The sequence below is a fragment of the Mirounga angustirostris genome, unplaced genomic scaffold (genome assembly GCF_029215605.1).
Source record: "Mirounga angustirostris isolate CCGP_5_RB_7025 unplaced genomic scaffold, mMirAng1.0.hap1 SCAF_13, whole genome shotgun sequence".
Classification (NCBI taxonomy): Eukaryota; Metazoa; Chordata; class Mammalia; order Carnivora; family Phocidae; genus Mirounga; species Mirounga angustirostris.
In genome coordinates this window covers 56952741-56970274 of record NW_026991721.1, presented here as the reverse complement: position 1 = coordinate 56970274, position 17534 = coordinate 56952741, and the positions used below count along the sequence as shown (strand labels likewise).

The following is a 17534-nucleotide window of genomic DNA, read 5'->3' as shown; positions in this document are numbered from 1 at the left end:
AGCAGGGCGAGAGGGAGAGGGAGAAGCAGACTCCCAGCTGAGCAGGGAGCCCGATGCGGGGCTCCATCCCAGGACCCTGGGATCATGACCTGAGCTGAAGGCAGACGCTTAACGACTGAGCCACCCAGGTGCCCCGAAACTTTTTTAAAAAAGATTTTATGTATTTATTTGAGGGAGAGAGAGAGAGCTGGAGAGAGAGGGAGAGAAAATCTGAAGCAGACTCTGCACTGAGCACAGAGCCCGATGGAGGGCTTGATGTCGCGACCGTGAGATCAAGACCTGAGCGGAAACCAAGAGTCAGCCGCTTAAGCCACTAAGCCACCCAGGTGCCCCAAGAGATAGAGGAAGCTTAAATGCATATTACTAAGTGAAAGAAGCCAACATGGAAAGATTATATACTATATGATTCCAACTATATGAATTTCTGGAAAAGGCAAAAACTATGGACATTATAAAGATCAGTGGTTGCTGGGAGCTGGGGAGAAGGAGGGATAAATATGTAGAGTAGAGGGTATCTTTTTTTTTTAAGATTTTTTTTTTTTAAATAATCTCTATTCCCAACATGGGGCTCAAATTTACCACTCTGATGGGTGCCTGGGTGGCTCAGTTGGTTAAGCGACTGCCTTTGGCTCAGGTCATGATCCTGGAGTCCCGGGATCGAGTCCCGCATCAGGCTCCCTGCTCGGCAGGGAGTCTGCTTCTCCCTCTGATCCTCCCCCTCTCATGCGCTCTCTCTCTCTCTCTCATTCTCTCTCTCTAAAATAAATAAATAAATCTTTAAAAAAAAATTTACAACCCTGAGATCAAGAGTCCCATGTTCTATTGACTGAGTCAGCCAGGCACCCCAGAGCAGAGGATATTTTTAGGGCAATGAAAATACTCTATATGATAATGACATATATCATCCATTTGTCCACACCTAAAGAATGTACAACACCAAGAGTGAACTGTAATCTAAACTATGGACTTCAGATGATTAAGATGTGTCAGTATAGGTTTATCAGTTGTAACAAATGTACTACTCTGGTTTGGGATGTTATAATGGAGGAAGTTATGCATGTTTGGAGGCAGGGGGTATATGGGAAATCCTTATACCTTCCCCTCAATTTTGTCGGGCACCATAAGTTGCTTTTTAAAGAAAAAAATAAAGTCTGAATTTAAACATTTTTTACTAGAGGTGCTCAGCAGCAGATCTGAAGTGATAGAAGAAAGAATCTACAAACTTGAAAATAGAAATTGTCCATTCTTAAGAACAAACAGAATAAGGGGCACCTGGCCAGCTCAGTCGGTGGAATATGAGACTCTCACTCACAGAGTTGTGAGTTTGAGCCCCACATTGGGTGCAGAGATTACTTAAGAAAATAAAATCTTAAAAAAAAAAAAGAACAAACTTAAGGAAGAAAAATAAACAGAAACACAGAGACCTGTGGGAATACCATTAAGCATACTAAAATATGCACAATGAGAGTCCTAGAAGGAGCAGAGAGAGAATAAAAACATAAATAATATTTGGATAAATTAAGGCCAAAACCTTGATTTCAAGGCCAAATTTTATATAAAAAATTAATCTACACATCTAAGTTCAATGACTTCCAAGAAAGAGAAACTCAAAAAAATTCACACTTAAACACACTAGAGTCAAGTTATTGAAATATAAACAGAGAATCTTGAAAGGAGCAATAGAGAAATGACTCATCATTTACAAAGGATCCTCAATAAGATCAATTGTTAATGTCTCATTAGAAAAACCATATGAAGTCCAGAATGCAGTGGGATGACATTCAAAAAAATGAAAGGAAAAGACTGTCAACCCAGAATTTTGTAACCAAAAAACTATTCTTCAAAGTGAAGGAGAAATTAAGACATATACCCAAATAAACCAAAGCAGGGAGATTTTGTCACTAGCAAACTTTCCCTACAAGAAATACTAAAGGTTGTCTTTCAGGCCAAAATGAAAAAACACCAGGCAGTAACTTGAATCCACATGAAGAAATAAAGAGCACCAGTAAAAGTTACTATGTAGAGAAATATAAAATATGGTATAAATGTTTTTATATTGTAACTCTTTCCTTATCCTATTTAATGGGAAAAGACAACTTCACGAAATAATAATTATAAAACGGTGTTGATATGTTTATAATGTATAAAGATGAAATTTGTATGACAATAATACAAAGTACAAAGGAGTAGGGGAAGGAATGAAGCTATATTGGAATAAAGTTTTGAACATTATTGAAACTCAGTATTAATCTGAACCAGATTGCTATAATTGTATAACCAGATTGTTAATTGTAACCCCAGAGCAACTATTAAGAAAAAACTATAAAAATATAGTAAAAGAAACAAAAATGGAATTAAAATGGTACACTTGAAAATACCTATTAAACACAAAAGAAGGAAGTAATGGAGAAATAGAGGAACAAAAAAACCAAAATACATATATAGGGGTGTCTGGCTGACTCTGTCAGTAGAGCATGTGACTCTTGATCTCGGGGTTGTAAGTTCAAGTGCCATGTTGGGTGTAGAGATTACTTAAAAATAAAATCTTTAAAAAAATATATAAAACAAATAAAATTGCAGCTGTAAAACCTGTATCATTAGTAATTATATATAAATGGATTGAATTCCCCAATAAAAATGCAGAGATTGGCAGATAAAAACTCATTGCCCAACTATACACTCTTTACATGACTCACACTTTAGATTCACAGACACAAAAGGGCTAAACTTAAAAGGATAGAAAAAGATATATCATGCAAAAAAACCCCTAAAGGATAGCTGGAGTGGCTATAATGATATTGGGCAAACAGAATTTAAGACAAAAATTGTTAAGAGGCAAAGATATATTTTTTATAATGATATATTATATATATAATATATGTATTTATATTATATATATATATAATATATTAAAAAATAATTTTTTTCGGGGCACCTGGGTGGCTCAGTCGTTAAGCGCCTGCCTTCGGCTCAGGTCATGATCCCAGCGTTCTGGGATCGAGCCCCGCATCGGGCTCCCCACTCGGTGGGAAGCCTGCCTCTCCCCCCTCCACTCCCCCTGCCTGTGCTCCTCTCTCACTGTGTCTCTCTGTCAAATAAATAAATAAAATCTTAAAAAAAAAAAAAAAAGATTAAAAAAAAAAAAAAAAGATTAAAAAAATAAATTTTTTCTAATGATAAAGGGTTAATCCATCAGGAACACATAACAATTATAAACATAAATGCACCTAATAACAGAATCCCAAAATACATGAAGTAACTAACAGAGTTGGATAGATAAATACATAATTCAAAAATAGCAGTTGGAAGGGGTGCATGGCTGGCTCAGTCAGTAGAGCATATGACTCTTGATCTTACAAAGGATCATGAGTTTGAGCCCCATGGGCAGAGAGATTACTCAAAAAAAAATAAATAAATAACAGCAGGGGCGCCTGGGTAGCTCAGTCGTTAAGCATCTGCCTTCGGCTCAGGTCATGATCCCAGGGTCCTGGGATTGAACCCCGCATAAGGCTCCCTGCTCCGTGGGAAGCCTGCTTCTCCCTCTCCCACTCCCCCTGCTTGTGTTCCCTTTCTCGTTGTGTCTCTCTCTGTCAAATAAATAAATAAAATCTTAAAAAAAACCAAAAACAGCAGTTAGAAATTTCAATAACCCCTACCAATCATGAATAGAATAACTAGGCATAAGATCAACAGGGAAGTAGACTTGTACAACACTAGAAACCAGCGAGATCTAGCAGAGATCTATAGAACACACCAGCAAACAACAGAGAATATACATTCTTCTCAAATGCATATGGGATATCCTATGTTAGGCCATAAAAAAGGCACCAATACATTTAAAAGAACTGAAATACAAAGTATATTTTCTGACCACAAAGGAATTAAATTAAAAATCAATAGGAGGAAGGTTTTTTTTTAAAAGATTTTATTTATTTATTTGACAGAGACAAAGCGAGAGAGGGAACACAAGCAGGGGGAGTGGGAGAGGAAGAAGCAGGCTTCCCGCGGAGCAGGGAGCCGGATGCAGGGCTTGATCCCAGGACCCTGGGATCATGACCCAAGCCAAAGGCAGATGCTTAATGACTGAGCCACCCAGGTGCCCCAAAAAGAGAAAGTTTTAGAAAATTCACAAACATGTATAAATTAAACAATACACTCCTAAATAATGAATGAAATAAATCACAGCTATCAGAAAATAAGATGAATGAAATGAAAATGAAAAATAACAAAACTTATGGATGAAACTAAAGCATTGCTTTGAAGGAAATTTAGAGCTATCAAAGGCTATATTAAAAAGGAAGAAAGATTTTATTTTTTTTTGTTTTTTTTAAAGATTTTATTTATTTATTTGAGAGAGAGAGAATGAGAGACAGAGAGCATGAGAGGGAGGAGGGTCAGAGGGAGAAGCAGACTCCCCGCCGAGCAGGGAGCCCGATGCGGGACTCGATCCCGGGACTCCAGGATCATGACCTGAGCCGAAGGCAGTCGCTTAACCAACTGAGCCACCCAGGCGCCCAAAAGGAAGAAAGATTTTAAATCAATAACCTAACCTACTACCTTAAAAAACAAAAAAGAGCAAAATAAACCCAAATTGAGCAAAGGGGAGGACATAATAAAGAGGAAAGCAAAAATAAATGGAACAGAGGATAGAAAAACAACAGAGAAAATCCATGAAACCAAAAGTTGGTTCTTTGGATTTTTAAAAAATTAATTAATTAATTAATTAATTAATTAATTAATTAATTAATTATAAAGCAGGATCATGTCCAACATGGGATTTGAACTCATGATCCCAAGATCAAGAGTCGCATGCTGTACTGACTGAGCCAGCCAGGCACCCCCAAAAGTGAGTTCTTTGAGAAGATCAACAAAACCAATAAACCATTATCTAGATTGACCAAGAAAAAAAGAAGAATCAAATTACTAATATCAGCAATAAAAGATGAGACAACACTATTGCCCCTACATAAATAAAAACCATTGTAAGAGAATACTCTGAACAATTGTATGCCCATAAATTAGGTGCCATAAATGAAATGGCCAAATTCCTAGAAAGACACAAACTACCAAAGATGACATAAGAAGTAAAAAATCTAAATATACCTGTAACAAGCAAAGAGATTGAATTCATAATTTTGAAACTTCCCACAAATGAAAGTTCAGGCTCTCACTATCTCAGTGGTTCATTCTACCAAATGTTTTTTTTTTTTTTAAAGATTTTATTTATTTATTTGAGAGAGAGAATGAGAGACAGAGCGTGAGAGGGAGGAGGGTCAGAGGGAGAAGCAGACTCCCCGCCGAGCAGGGAGCCTGATGCGGGACTCGATCCCGGGACTCCAGGATCATGACCTGAGCCGAAGGCAGTTGCTTAACCAACTGAGCCACCCAGGCGCCCCATTCTACCAAATGTTTAAAGAATAATTAATACCAATCTGTCACGAACTCTCTCAAAAAATAAGAGGAGGAAACACTTCCCAACTCATTCTATGAGACCAATATTCCTCTGATACAAAATCAGACAAAGACATCACAAGAAAACTATAGACTGATATCCCTTATAGATAAAGACGTAAATCATCTCAACAAAATACTAGCAAACTGAATCCAGCCACATATAAAAAGGATTATACATCATGACCAAGCGGGATTAGTCTCAGAATACAAGTTGGTTTAATATCCAAATATCAATTGATTTAAAATATCATATTACTAGGGGTGCCTGGGTGGCTCAGTCGTTAAGCGTCTGCCTTCAGCACAGGTCATGACCCAGGGTCCTGGGATCGAACCCAGCATCAGTCTCCTTGCTCCACAGGAAGCCTGCTTCTCCTTCTCCCACGCCCCCTGCTTGTGTTCCCTCTCTCACTGTGTCTCTCTCTGTCAAATAAAAAAATAAATAAATAAAATCTTAAAAAAAATAAAATAAATAAAATATCATATTACTAGAATAGAAGACAAAACCCGCATGATGGCCACAGTTGAAACATCATTTGACAAAATCCATTCAAAACAAAACAAAACCCAACACAGAACAAACTAGGAATAGAAGGGAATTCCCACAACCTGATAAAGGTCATCTGCGAAAAACTCACAGATAACATCATAATCAATGCCAAAAGCTTTTCCCACTAATATCAGTAATAAGCAAGTATATCCATGCTCATCATGGCTATTCAACCTTATACAAAAGTCGTAGCTAGGGGGCGCCTGGGGGCTCAGTCAGTGGAGCTTGCAATGCTTGATCTCAGGATGATCAGTTCGAACCCCACTTTGGGTATAGAGATTACTTTAAGAAAAAGTTGTAGCAGGGCACCTGGGTGGCTCAGTCATTAAGTGTCTGCCTTCGGCTTAGGTCATGATTCCAGGGTCCTGGGCTTGAGCCCCGCATCGAGCGCCGCATCGAGCGCCGCATCGAGTCCTGCATCGGGCTCCCTGCTCAGTGGGAAGCCTGCTTCTCCCTCTCCCACTCCCCCTGCTTGTGTTCCCTCTCTCGCTGTGTCTCTCTCTGTCAAATAAATAAAATCTTTAAAAAAAAAAAAAAGAAGAAGAAGAAAAAGTTGTAGCTAAGACTATTAGTCAATAAAAAGGAATAAAGGCATTCAGATTGGAAAGCAAGAAGTAAAACTATTTTTTCTTTCCTTCCTTCCCTCCTTCCCTCCTTCCTTCCTCTGCTGCAAAAAGCTTTATTGTTTCCATTTGGTCCACAGCTTGGTTAAAAAGATGCCTAGTGGCTGCAGGGAGAAGCTCTGTCACAAGTCCTGACCTGACAGGGTTGTCAGAGGCATCCCTCAAAGGCTGCTCATCTAGGAAGCAGTTCTCAGGAAGAAGTAAAACTTTCTAGTTACAGATGATACGACACTGTATATAGAAAATCATAAGGAATCCACAAAAACATTATTATTACTAATAAGTGAGTTTAGCAAATTTGCAGGATACCAGATCAATATACAAAAATCAGTTGTGTTTCTATACACTAGCAATGAACAATATAAAAATGAATTTCAGAATATAATTCCATTCACAATAGCATAAAAAAGAAGATATATAGAAGTGAATTTTTAAAAAATATTTTATTTATTTATTTGACAGAGAGAGAGACAGCGTGAGAGGGAACACAAGCAGGGGGAGTGGGAGAGGGAGAAGCAGGCTTCCCGCAGAGCAGGGAGTCCAATGTGGGGCTCGATCCCCGGACCCTGGGACCATGACCTGAGTCGAAGGCAGATGCTTAACGACTGAGCCACCCAGGTGCCCCATAGAATTGAATTTAACAAAGTAAAAGACTTGTGTACTGAAAACTATAAAACATTATTGACAGAACTTTAAGACCTAAATAAATGGAAAGATATCCCATGCTCATCAATCAGGAGACCTAATACTATTAAGAGGGTATTACTCCCCAAACTGATCTACAGATTCAACTCAATCCTTATCTAAATCCCTTGGCTTTTTAGGAGAAATTGACAATGTGATCCTAAAATCCATATGGGCACGTAATGTTATGGACCCGGCCAAAACAATCTTGAAAAAACAAAACAAAACAAAATTAGAGGACTCACACTTTTTGGTTTCAAAACCTACTACAAAGCTACAATAATCAAGACAGTGTGATAGTAGCATAAAGGTAGATATGTAGGTCAGTGAAATAGAACCGAGAGTCCAGATTTTTGACAAATTGTATTGTGCCAAGACTATTCAATGAGGGAAAGAATAGTCTTTTCAATATATGGTGCTGGGATACAACTGGATATTCACATGCAAAAAAATAAAGTTGGATCCTCATTTTATATCTTATACAAAAATTAACTCACAATGATCAAGGACCTAAATGTAGGAGCTAAAACTATAAAACTCTTTTAAAAAACAGGGGAAGAGTTTCATGGCATTGTATGAGGCAATGATTTCTTGGATATGACAGCCAAAGCAAAGCAACGAAAGAAAAAATAGATAAATTGGACTGCATCAAAATGGAAACTGTGCACACCCAAGGACAGTTAACAGAGTGAAAAAGCAGCCTATAGAATGGGAGAAAAGATTTGCAACTCATACATCTGATAAGGGGTTAGTCCAGAATATAGAGAGAACTAGAGAGCTCCCACAACAATAAAAAGATGTATAATACAATTTAAAAATGGGCAAACAAGTTGGGTAGACATTTCTCCAAAGAAGGTCTACAAATGATCAACAAGCCTATGAACAGATACTCAACATCACTCATCATCAGGGAAATGCAGATCAAAACCACAATGGGGGGCACCTGGGTGGCTCAGTTGGTTAAGCGACTGCCTTCGGCTCAGGTCACGATCCCGGAGTCCTGGGATCGAGTCCCACATCGGGCTCCCGGCTCAGCAGGGAGCCTGCTTCTCCCTCTGACCCTATCCCCTCTCATGCTGTTTCTCTCTCTCTCTCTCTCTCAAATAAATAAATAAATAAAATCTTAAAAAAAAAAAACACAATGGGATATCACCTCACACCCACTAGGATGGCTTTTATTAAGATACAAAAAGCCGGGGCGCCTGGGTGGCTCAGTCGTTAAGTGTCTGCCTTCAGCTCAGGTCATGATCCCAGGGTCCTGGGATCGAGCCCCGCATCGAGCCCCGCATCGGGCTCCCTGCTCCGCGGGAAGCCTGCTTCTCCCTCTCCCACTCCCCCTGCTCATGTTCCCTCTCTCGCTGTGTCTCTCTCTGTCAAATAAATAAATAAAACCTTAAAAAAAAAAAAGATACAAAAAGCCAACAGGAAATAACAAATGTTGGTGAGGATGTGGAGAAATCGGAACCTTTGTACACTGTTGGTGGGAATGTAAAATTGTACAATCGTTATGGCAAATATTATGGCAGTTCCTCAAAAATGGAATTACCATATGATCCAGCTATTCCACATCTGAATATATACGCAAAAGAATTGAAAGCAGGGTCCTCAAAAGATAATTGTACGCCTTCTTCACAATAGCCAAGAGGTGAAAGCAACCCAGGGTCTTTCAGTGGGTGAATGGATAAACAAAATGTAGCAGATACATACAATGAAATATTATTCAGTTATTAAAAAGAAATGAAATTCTGACACATGGATGAACCTTGAGGACATTATGCTAAGTGAAATAAGTGAGTGACAAAGAGACAAATACTGTGTGATTCCCACTTATATGAAATATCTAGAGTAGTCTGTTCATAGAGACAGAAAGTTAAATGACGATTGCCAGGGACTGGGGAGAGGAGGAAATGGGGTATTGTTGCTTAATGAGAACAGGGATTCAGTTTTGCAAGATGCAAATATTCTGGAGATCAACTGCACAGCATAAATACATTTAACACTACTGAACTATACGCTTAAAAAGAATTAAGATGGCGAGTTTTATATAATGTATGTTTTTCCACAACTTTTAAAAAGGCCATCAAAAAATGCTTAATTATGTTTACAGAAATGCTAGGTGGTGAGATATTACATCATTTGTCAGATTTGAGACAATTTTTCTCTGTGAACCTTGACTTCTGCACTTCAACCTCTAACTGTGTCTACCTGGTTACTCAAAAATTAACCCGATAGCTGTCATTTAAGCCTACTCATGTTGTGCCAGGCTTTTCCATATATAATTCTCAACAATCCCCTGGTGAGCAAATTAAAGCTCAGAAAAGCTCACTGACATTTCCCAAGGTTGTATGAGGGATAGCGCTGTCACTGGAACCCATGCCTGACCCTAAAGCCTGGGTTCTTCCCTACTGCACCTCATGCCCCTCAAGCTAGCTTCATCCTAACAACTATTTGGGGTACCTCAAAAATTCAGATCCCCTTTAGAGATGAGCTTCTCTAGGTTTTGATGAATGTTGAATGTGTGAATCCTATAATTAATAAATTAACAAAGATGACTGAAAACGGGAATGAATACTCTGACAGGCTACTGGAGCCTTGGATGGGTGGGGCCTGGAAGACGGAAGGAGGGAAGACTGAAGAGCTGAAAGCGGAAATTACAGTCAGTGTATTCTGGCTGAGATCAGAAAACACTGGGGAAGTCCACGGCCCCGGAGCCATCGCCAGCCTGAAAAGAGGCCAGTCGGGACACAGCTGTGTGTGCTCCCAGCTGCAAAGGAGGCTCAGGCAAGATGCCCTAAGGAGGGAAGGGTGACAGGGACATTGGGTAGGGGAGGGGCAGATCTTTCTTTAGAAAGATCACTGGGGGGCGTACCTGAGTGGCTCAGTCGGTTAAGCAACTGCATTTGGCTCAGGTCACAATCCCAGGGTCCTGAGATGGAGTCCCGCGTTGTTCTGTCTGGCTCCCTGCTCAGCGGGGAGTCTGCTTCTCTCTTCTCTTGCTCCCTCTGCCTCCACCCCCACCCCCATGCTCGCACACGTTCTCTCTCTCTCTCCTGAATAAATAAATAAAATCTTAAAAAGAAAGAAAGAAAGGTCACTCGGACTCCTGTGGGGAAGGTGACTTTAAGGGGAAGAAACTGGAAGAGGGAAGACCTGACCCCAAACGCAGAGCCAAGGGAAGTGAATTCCAGAAAGGTTTTTGGAAGGACCCTTGGCCAGGGCTTTGTGGGGACGTGGGGATGGTGAGAGAGAGGAAGCAGTCTCTGTTGTCAACTTAGGTATTTCAGTGACAGCCGAAAGGAACAGACCTTTAACAGCTGGGTGTGGGGGGTGAGGGTCAGTCAGGGAGAGAGAAGTGGGTGTCACTTGTGTGGGGTGACTCCCAGGACTCTAAGCACTTGTCTAGTCGACTGCTCCAACATGGGGTACTTTCATTTTAATTAATTAATTAATTAATTAATTAATTTTTGGTGGGGAGAGACACAGGAGTGGGGAGCAGGGAGGAGCAAAGGGAGAGGGAGAGAATCTTTTTTTTTTTGCGAGAGAGAATGAGAGAGAGCACGAGAGGGAAGAGGGTCAGAGGGAGAAGCAGGCTCCCCGCTGAGCAGGGAGCCCGATGCGGGACTCGATCCCGGGACTCCAGGATCATGACCTGAGCCGAAGGCAGTCGCTCAACCAACTGAGCCACCCAGGCGCCCGAGGGAGAGAATCTTAAGCAGGCTCCATGAGATCATGACCTAAGCTGAAATCAAGAGTCAGATGCTTAACTGACTAAGCCACCCAGGCGCCCCCATGGGGTACTTTTATTTATTTACTTATTTTTGTTTATTTATTGATTTTTTCCCCCATGGGGTACTTTTATATTGTCCCTCAGGTCCAGGGATCTCTACACTTGTTTTCTGAGGGGTAAGGTAGGAATCTGGTGCATTAGCCTAGAGATTGCTGAGGACACCAGGATTATGATGGGTGGAGGACGGAAATGGCTTTCAGAGAACAGGGAAGGAAAACATCTGAGGAAGCAACAGTTAGAAACCATCAGTCTTTCCACATCCGTATTATTTAACCAAATAGCACCCCATGTGCTACCTCCCTTGACCTCAGTGCTGATTGGGAGAACTCAGTAGATCTGGGTCACTGCCTTCCCCAGGCTAACAGGTTTCTAAGCTGGCGAGGGAATCCAGGTGATCTGGGGTATGATGGAGAGCATGCACTTGCTGGACATGGTGTGAGGGCACTGTGTGTACCTAGCCCTTTTCAGGGGACCAGGGCATGGACCTGAACTATTTAAGTTTTTTTTTTTAGTAAATAGTAAAACTATTTACTTTTCTTAAGTAAAGTTGAGAGAAGATGTGGGCACAAATACATCTCTTCCAACTGAGGAAGACTTTCCCAGGGCCGATCCACTAATCCCAGATCCTCTCTGAGCCCACCAACCCAGGGATGAAGGAACCCCTTTGCCAACCTTCTCTACTTCAGCTTCAGGGAGCCTCAGGACCCCAGCACTGAGGGAACAGGGTCTGACCCCATCCTTCACTGTGGAGGTGGGGAGACTGACACAGGGGGTCAAGGGGGACCCTGCATGAGGCCCTCTCCTTTTGGGCCTCGGCCTCCCTAACCAAAGCTCCGTCTGCAGGGACAGAGAGACATGGCCTGGAGACTGATACCACTTCTGCTGCTGTTGGCCTGGACAGCCTCCATGTGCAGGGCCCGGACCAGGACAGACCTGCTCAACGTCTGCATGGACGCCAAGCACCACAAGACAAAGCCAGGCCCTGAGGACAAGCTGCATGATCAGGTGAGGAAAGAGTGTGGCTCAAGCTGGGGAGGGGGCTGGTTCTAATGGGGAAGAAGTCAGGGGGGTGGGGGAAGGGTCGACTGCTCAGATGCCCCCACATCCTGGGTTATTGCTGGGAGAGAAGATGACGGTAAGGTGGGGGGTATTGGCTGAGGTGATTTTAGGGGTGGCCTCCTCAGAGAATACCATGTCAGCAATGATACGATATAATCATTTGTTGAGCACTTACCAGGTGTGGTGTTTACTGCCCATGATTTCATACTCCCAGTGGTCCTTTGATGTAGCAGATAATGTTCTCCCCCACATGACACAAACGAGGAAACTGAGGCCCAGAGAAGCACAAGGACACACAGGGGACTCAGACATAAGCAGTCCTTGTGGTGGTGCAGGGACAGGACTCGGGTGGGCACTCCCAGCGGTTTGGAGGGTGAGAGATTGTCGGGGAGGATGGTTCTTCCTACCTTCACTATGTGCCAGTCCACGGAGTGTCAAGGTTGGGGGAGACGGTCTCTTCTGGCTGTGATACAGAGCAATAGGTGCTGTATATTCACTCATTCTGTCAAAATGGATGCCAGTCAGTTGTAGCTCTATTGAGACTCCATGTCTCCTTTTTATGATAAATACTCTTTATTTTTTTTTTAAGATTTTATTCATTTATTTGCCAGAGAGAGAGAGAGAGAGCACAAGCAGGGGGAGCAGCAGAGAGAGGGAGAGGGAGAAGCAGGTTCCCTACTGAGCAGGGAGCCCGATGTGGGGCTCAATCCCAGGACCCTGGGATCGTGACCTAAGCCGAAGGCAGACGCTTAACTGACTGAGCCGCCCAGGTGTCCCAATAAATACTCTTTAGACTCTTTTTCTATCCTGGAATAAAATTCAAAGCCAATAGAACCTATTTGCACATTTAACTTAAAAAATATCAACATGATTCTCTATCTGTACTACAAAGGAGAAGCACAAAGAAAGTAACTTATAATAAAATAAAGTATATTTCAATATGTCAATTCCCTGGCATGACTCCATTAGAAATCACTATCAAATAGCATGTTTGGGGGCATCTGGGTGGCTCGGTCGTTGAGCATCTGTCTTGGGCTCGGGTCATGATCTCAGGGTCCTGGGATCGAGCCCCACATGGGGCTTTCTGCTCCACGGGAAGCCTGCTTCTCCCTCTCCCACTCCCCCTGCTTGTGTTCCCTCTCTCGCTGTGTCTCTCCCTGTCAAATAAATAAATAAAATCTTAAAAAAAAACCAACACCAAATAGCATGTTTGCCTCTATTCACCAAATCACTATGAATAGGGCAACTACAGATGAAGATCGACACAGGTATCTTCTATTGGCAGCTTAAATGCTGTAAGATACTCTAAGCTGTGCTGGCATGATGACATAATTTTCTAAAACAGTGAATAACTCTGGTAAAACAAAACACATAGCACGGCTTTCCTTTTCACAGTATTTGCTGTCCTGAAAAAGCCGGTCTATATTAAAAACTTGCTAAGATATGGTGTGTCTATATGTAAGATGGAGTTCAGTTTAGATTTAGGAAATCATAGAGAGGTCTTGCGTTTACTTTTTTCAGCAAATATTTTTTTATGGGCCTGCCACGTTTCTGGCACTGGTCTCATTGCTGGGGACACAGACCTTAGTACTCGCCAAGGAGAAAGTTATTCCACATACGTTACTACATAGGTCATTGCCTTCTTCCTTTGCTCAAAATATCACCCTCGGGTGAGGCTTTTTTTTCCCCCTAAACATTTTATTTATTTATTTGACAGCGAGAGAGAGGGAACACAAGCAGGGGGAGCGGGAGAGGGAGAAGGAGCTTCCCACTGAGCAGGGAGCCCAATGTGGGGCTCCATTCCAGGACCCTGGGATCATGACCTGAGCCGAAGGCAGACGCTTAAGGACTGAGACACCCAGGCACCCTCTGGTGAGGCTTTTCACAACCACCTTATTTAAAATTTCAACAATTGGGGTGCCTGGGTGGCTCAGTCGGCTAAGCGGCTGCCTTCAGCTCAGGTCATGATCCCAGGGTCCTGGGATTGAGCCCCGCATCGGGTTCCCTGCTCAGCGGGAAGCCTGCTTCTCCCTCTCCCTCTGCCTGCCACTCTGCCTACTTGTGCTGTCTCTCTATCTCTCTGTCAAATAAATAAATAAAATCTTTAAAAAAAAAAATTTCAACAATTATCCCATACTCCACTTTCCCATTCCCTGCTGTAATCTCCATATAATTGACTGGATCCTGACACCATATCTTTTTCTCTTTCAGTTTCTTACTGTCTGTCCCCACTTACCAGGATATAAGTTCCATGAACACATATTTCTGTCTGTTTTGTTCTCTATCGTATTCTCAGCATCTAGAACAGTGACTGGAATAGAAATAGGTACTCAGTAATTATTTTCTAATGAATACATCAAAGAACTTTCTATAAAGTGTGAAGGGCTGCATCAGTGATGGCTATTGTCCCCCCAACACGGGGTTTCTCTCCGGCTCCCACGACCCCTGATCAGCCCTGTTGTGACTGAGTCTCCCCCAGGATGGGAGTTCCTGGAGGTCAAGGACAGAGGGGTCCTCACAGTAAACTTTCCTAAGACAACCCACCTGAGGCAGGAGAGCAAGAACCATATGGGGAGATGCTGGAGGTGGCAGAAGGTTGTGTGTGTGTGTTGGGCGGGGGTGGGCACTTAGTCCGGTGTCTTCCCCACGCAGTGCACTCCCTGGAAGGAGAAGGCCTGCTGCTCAGCCAGCACCAGCCAGGAGCTGCACAAGAACATCTCCCTCCTGTACAACTTCACTGTGGACCACTGTGGCAAGATGGAGCCCGCCTGCAAGCGCCACTTCATCCAGGACAACTGTCTCTATGAGTGCTCACCCAACCTGGGGCCCTGGATCCAGGAGGTACAGGACCTGCCCTCACCCCAGCCCAGCAGGCTGCCAGCCAGCTGAGTCAAGGCTGCGGGCGGCCCACATCCCCGTCCCCACTCCCTCCCCTCCCACCCAGGTGAACCAGAGCTGGCGCAAGGAGCGTTTCCTGCACGTGCCCCTGTGCAAAGAGGACTGCCAGCGATGGTGGGAGGACTGTCGCACCTCCTACACCTGCAAGAGCAACTGGCAAAGGGGCTGGAACTGGACCTCAGGTGAGGGCCTGGGGGGTGGGGGGAGACGCAGGTGGGGTTGGAGGATTTGGGGGTGGCCAGAAACCAGCTTCGGGCCCAGGGGCTGAATGTCTGTGTCCACGCCCTCTCCGCCTGCAGGAATTAACCAGTGTCCAACCGGGACCACCTGCCGCACATTTGAGACCTACTTTCCCACGCCTGCAGCCCTGTGTGAGGGCCTCTGGAGTCACTCCTACAAACTCAGCAACTACAGCCGAGGGAGCGGCCGCTGCATCCAGATGTGGTTCGACCCGGCCCAGGGCAACCCCAATGAGGAGGTGGCGAGGTTCTATGCCCAGGCCAGGAGTGCCGGGGCCCTGCCCCGAGGGGTGGAGCCTCTCCTGCTCAGCCTGGCCTTGATGCAACTCTGGCTGCTCGGCTGAGTCTAGCCCTACCCAGACGTCCTCTCTGCATGTCCCCAGTGTTGATGACCAAGCTGGGCATAGAGGGAGCCCTAAGCGTGCCTCCATCCATTATCTATCCTTCTGTCATCCCATTCCTGCTCCATGGCGGGCCTTGGGGTTTCTCTGGCAGTCAGCTCAAATAAAAAGCCTGACACATCCAGGGGCACTTGTGTGGCTCAGTCATTAAGCGTCTGCCTTTGGCACAGGTCATGATCCCAGGATCAAGCCCCACTCTGGGATCCCTGCTTGGCGGGAAGCCTGCTTCTCCCTCTCCCACTCCCCCTGCTTGTGTTCCCTCTCTTGCTGTCTCTCTCTCTGTCAAATAAATAAATAAAAATAAAATAAAAGACTGACGCATCCGTGTCAGATGAATTATTTTGGTTTGAGTGGGTAGATGACAGATTCCACAGTTTCTGAATTCCTTCAGGTCAGAGAAATGAGACCTGGGTTTGAATACCAGCTTTGCTACTGACTATGCCAAAGTGAAGCAGCTGCCTGTCTATTCTAAAGCTTAGTTTCCTCCTCAATAAAATGGGGATAATGATCCTTCTTTCCTTCCGGGTTGTGAAACACAAAGGAGCTATTGCCTAGAAAGCATGTGAGCCCAGTGCCTGCACTTTAATAGTCCTCAGGGATTCTGTTGCTCTTGTAGCCACAAATGAGAGCTGGGTCCAGGGCTTTGTTACTTATATTGGGCCCCAAATATCCCCTCTTTCTCCTAGGCCCAGCCTGCCTGGCTCTGTGCTTAGCTCTGCAATGGGAAAGCTGGGAATGGGAATCTAGGGAAGGCTCTGGATTCCCAGTGGGGGTGAAAAAAAGTTCACACATGATGTGGATTGGAGGGACAGAGTTGAGGCTTGGACCCTCAGAAGAGGAAGAGAGAAGACTGGGGAGGGCAGTCTGGGAGGTTCCTGGAAGAGGAAATGTTCAAGAGCCTTGAACAGGTTTAGCTGAGTTCTAGAGGCCTGGATGGAAAAAGGTTGGAAACCCTTAGGGGCTTCCCAGGGGCAGGAGCCTGGCCTCTCCTCTGGCACCTTTGTCCCCTCCACGGATTGCTAGATGTCTATCCTGTCTTTGCACAGCCCCCAGGAACTGGGCCTGAGTTGATCTCTGGGTCTCCCTCTTGCCCTTTTCCCCTGGGGAAGTCTTCATCTCTACATCCCCCTCACAGTTATCCCTAGAGAGCCACAGGTCCCTGTCTGAGAACACCAGGCAGGTGGGTGATCAAGCTACGACTAGAACCCAGGTGTGAAGACTCCTAGTCCAGGCCTCTCCCCTCCCCACCGCACCAGGGTGCCCCCTTCATGGCACTCACCTTTCCTCATACCTAGAGCTGAGTGACTGGGGAAACCGGGCAGTTTGTGGAGGATGACTTATGGGATTCCTGGAGGGGTCTGGAGACACTGGGATGTATGGGGGTGTCTGTTAGCTACTTTATTTACCTAGTCTGGAAGGCCCCCACAGAGCCCATTCTGTGTCCCAGGCTTTGTTCCAGCTGGGTTAATCCAATGCGTATTTGAAGGAGAGGAAGGAGCTTGCCGGGACTGACCCAGACACAGGTTCAATTGAGCAAAGTGAAAGCTCTCTCCCAGGTTAAAGGGGATCGGCCGACGGCGGCCCAGGAGTTGGCAGCTGTGGGAGCTAGGCTGGAAGCCTGCGCCTTTAAGGAGCCAAGGGGCGGAGGGGCGGGGCAGGAAGCGGACTCCCGGGAGACGCTGCCACCGGCTAGGTCTTTTTTGGGGGAAGGGGCGGGCCAGACCCTCTGTGGGCCCCGCCCCCTTTCCGGCGAGCGGTACCCCTCCCGCCCTGGGCGCCCGGGGGCGTCCGAGCGTATAGGCTCTGGGGAGCTCCCGGGTCGGCGTCCCGCCCACAAAGGCT

General features: G+C 44.5%; 1 protein-coding gene and 1 long non-coding RNA gene across 4 annotated transcripts in view; one reads left to right on the top strand and one right to left on the bottom strand.

Annotated features, from left to right (window-relative positions):
• LOC123857472 (uncharacterized) overlaps nucleotides 1-17288 on the bottom strand; it is a 48568-nt gene extending 31280 nt beyond the window's left edge. For 2 of the 3 annotated variants that reach the window (XR_010406992.1, XR_008507503.2), the window contains exons 1-3: nucleotides 16972-17288; nucleotides 14391-14465; nucleotides 12562-12656 (exon numbers count right to left, since the gene is read on the bottom strand). This is a non-coding gene — a long non-coding RNA (uncharacterized LOC123857472). Of the gene's footprint in view, nucleotides 1-12329; nucleotides 12423-12561; nucleotides 12657-14390; nucleotides 14466-16971 lie in introns of all 3 variants that reach the window. The other variant, XR_010406993.1, reaches the window with a different exon arrangement.
• Nucleotides 9934-16006, top strand: FOLR2 (folate receptor beta). Its single transcript, XM_054512107.2, has 5 exons — nucleotides 9934-10089; nucleotides 11939-12100; nucleotides 14807-14995; nucleotides 15099-15234; nucleotides 15352-16006. Exons 2-5 carry the CDS (start codon nucleotides 11951-11953, stop codon nucleotides 15633-15635), a joined length of 759 nt encoding a protein of 252 aa, XP_054368082.1. The 5' UTR covers nucleotides 9934-10089; nucleotides 11939-11950; the 3' UTR covers nucleotides 15636-16006.
• Nucleotides 17289-17534: the final 246 nt, after the last annotated feature.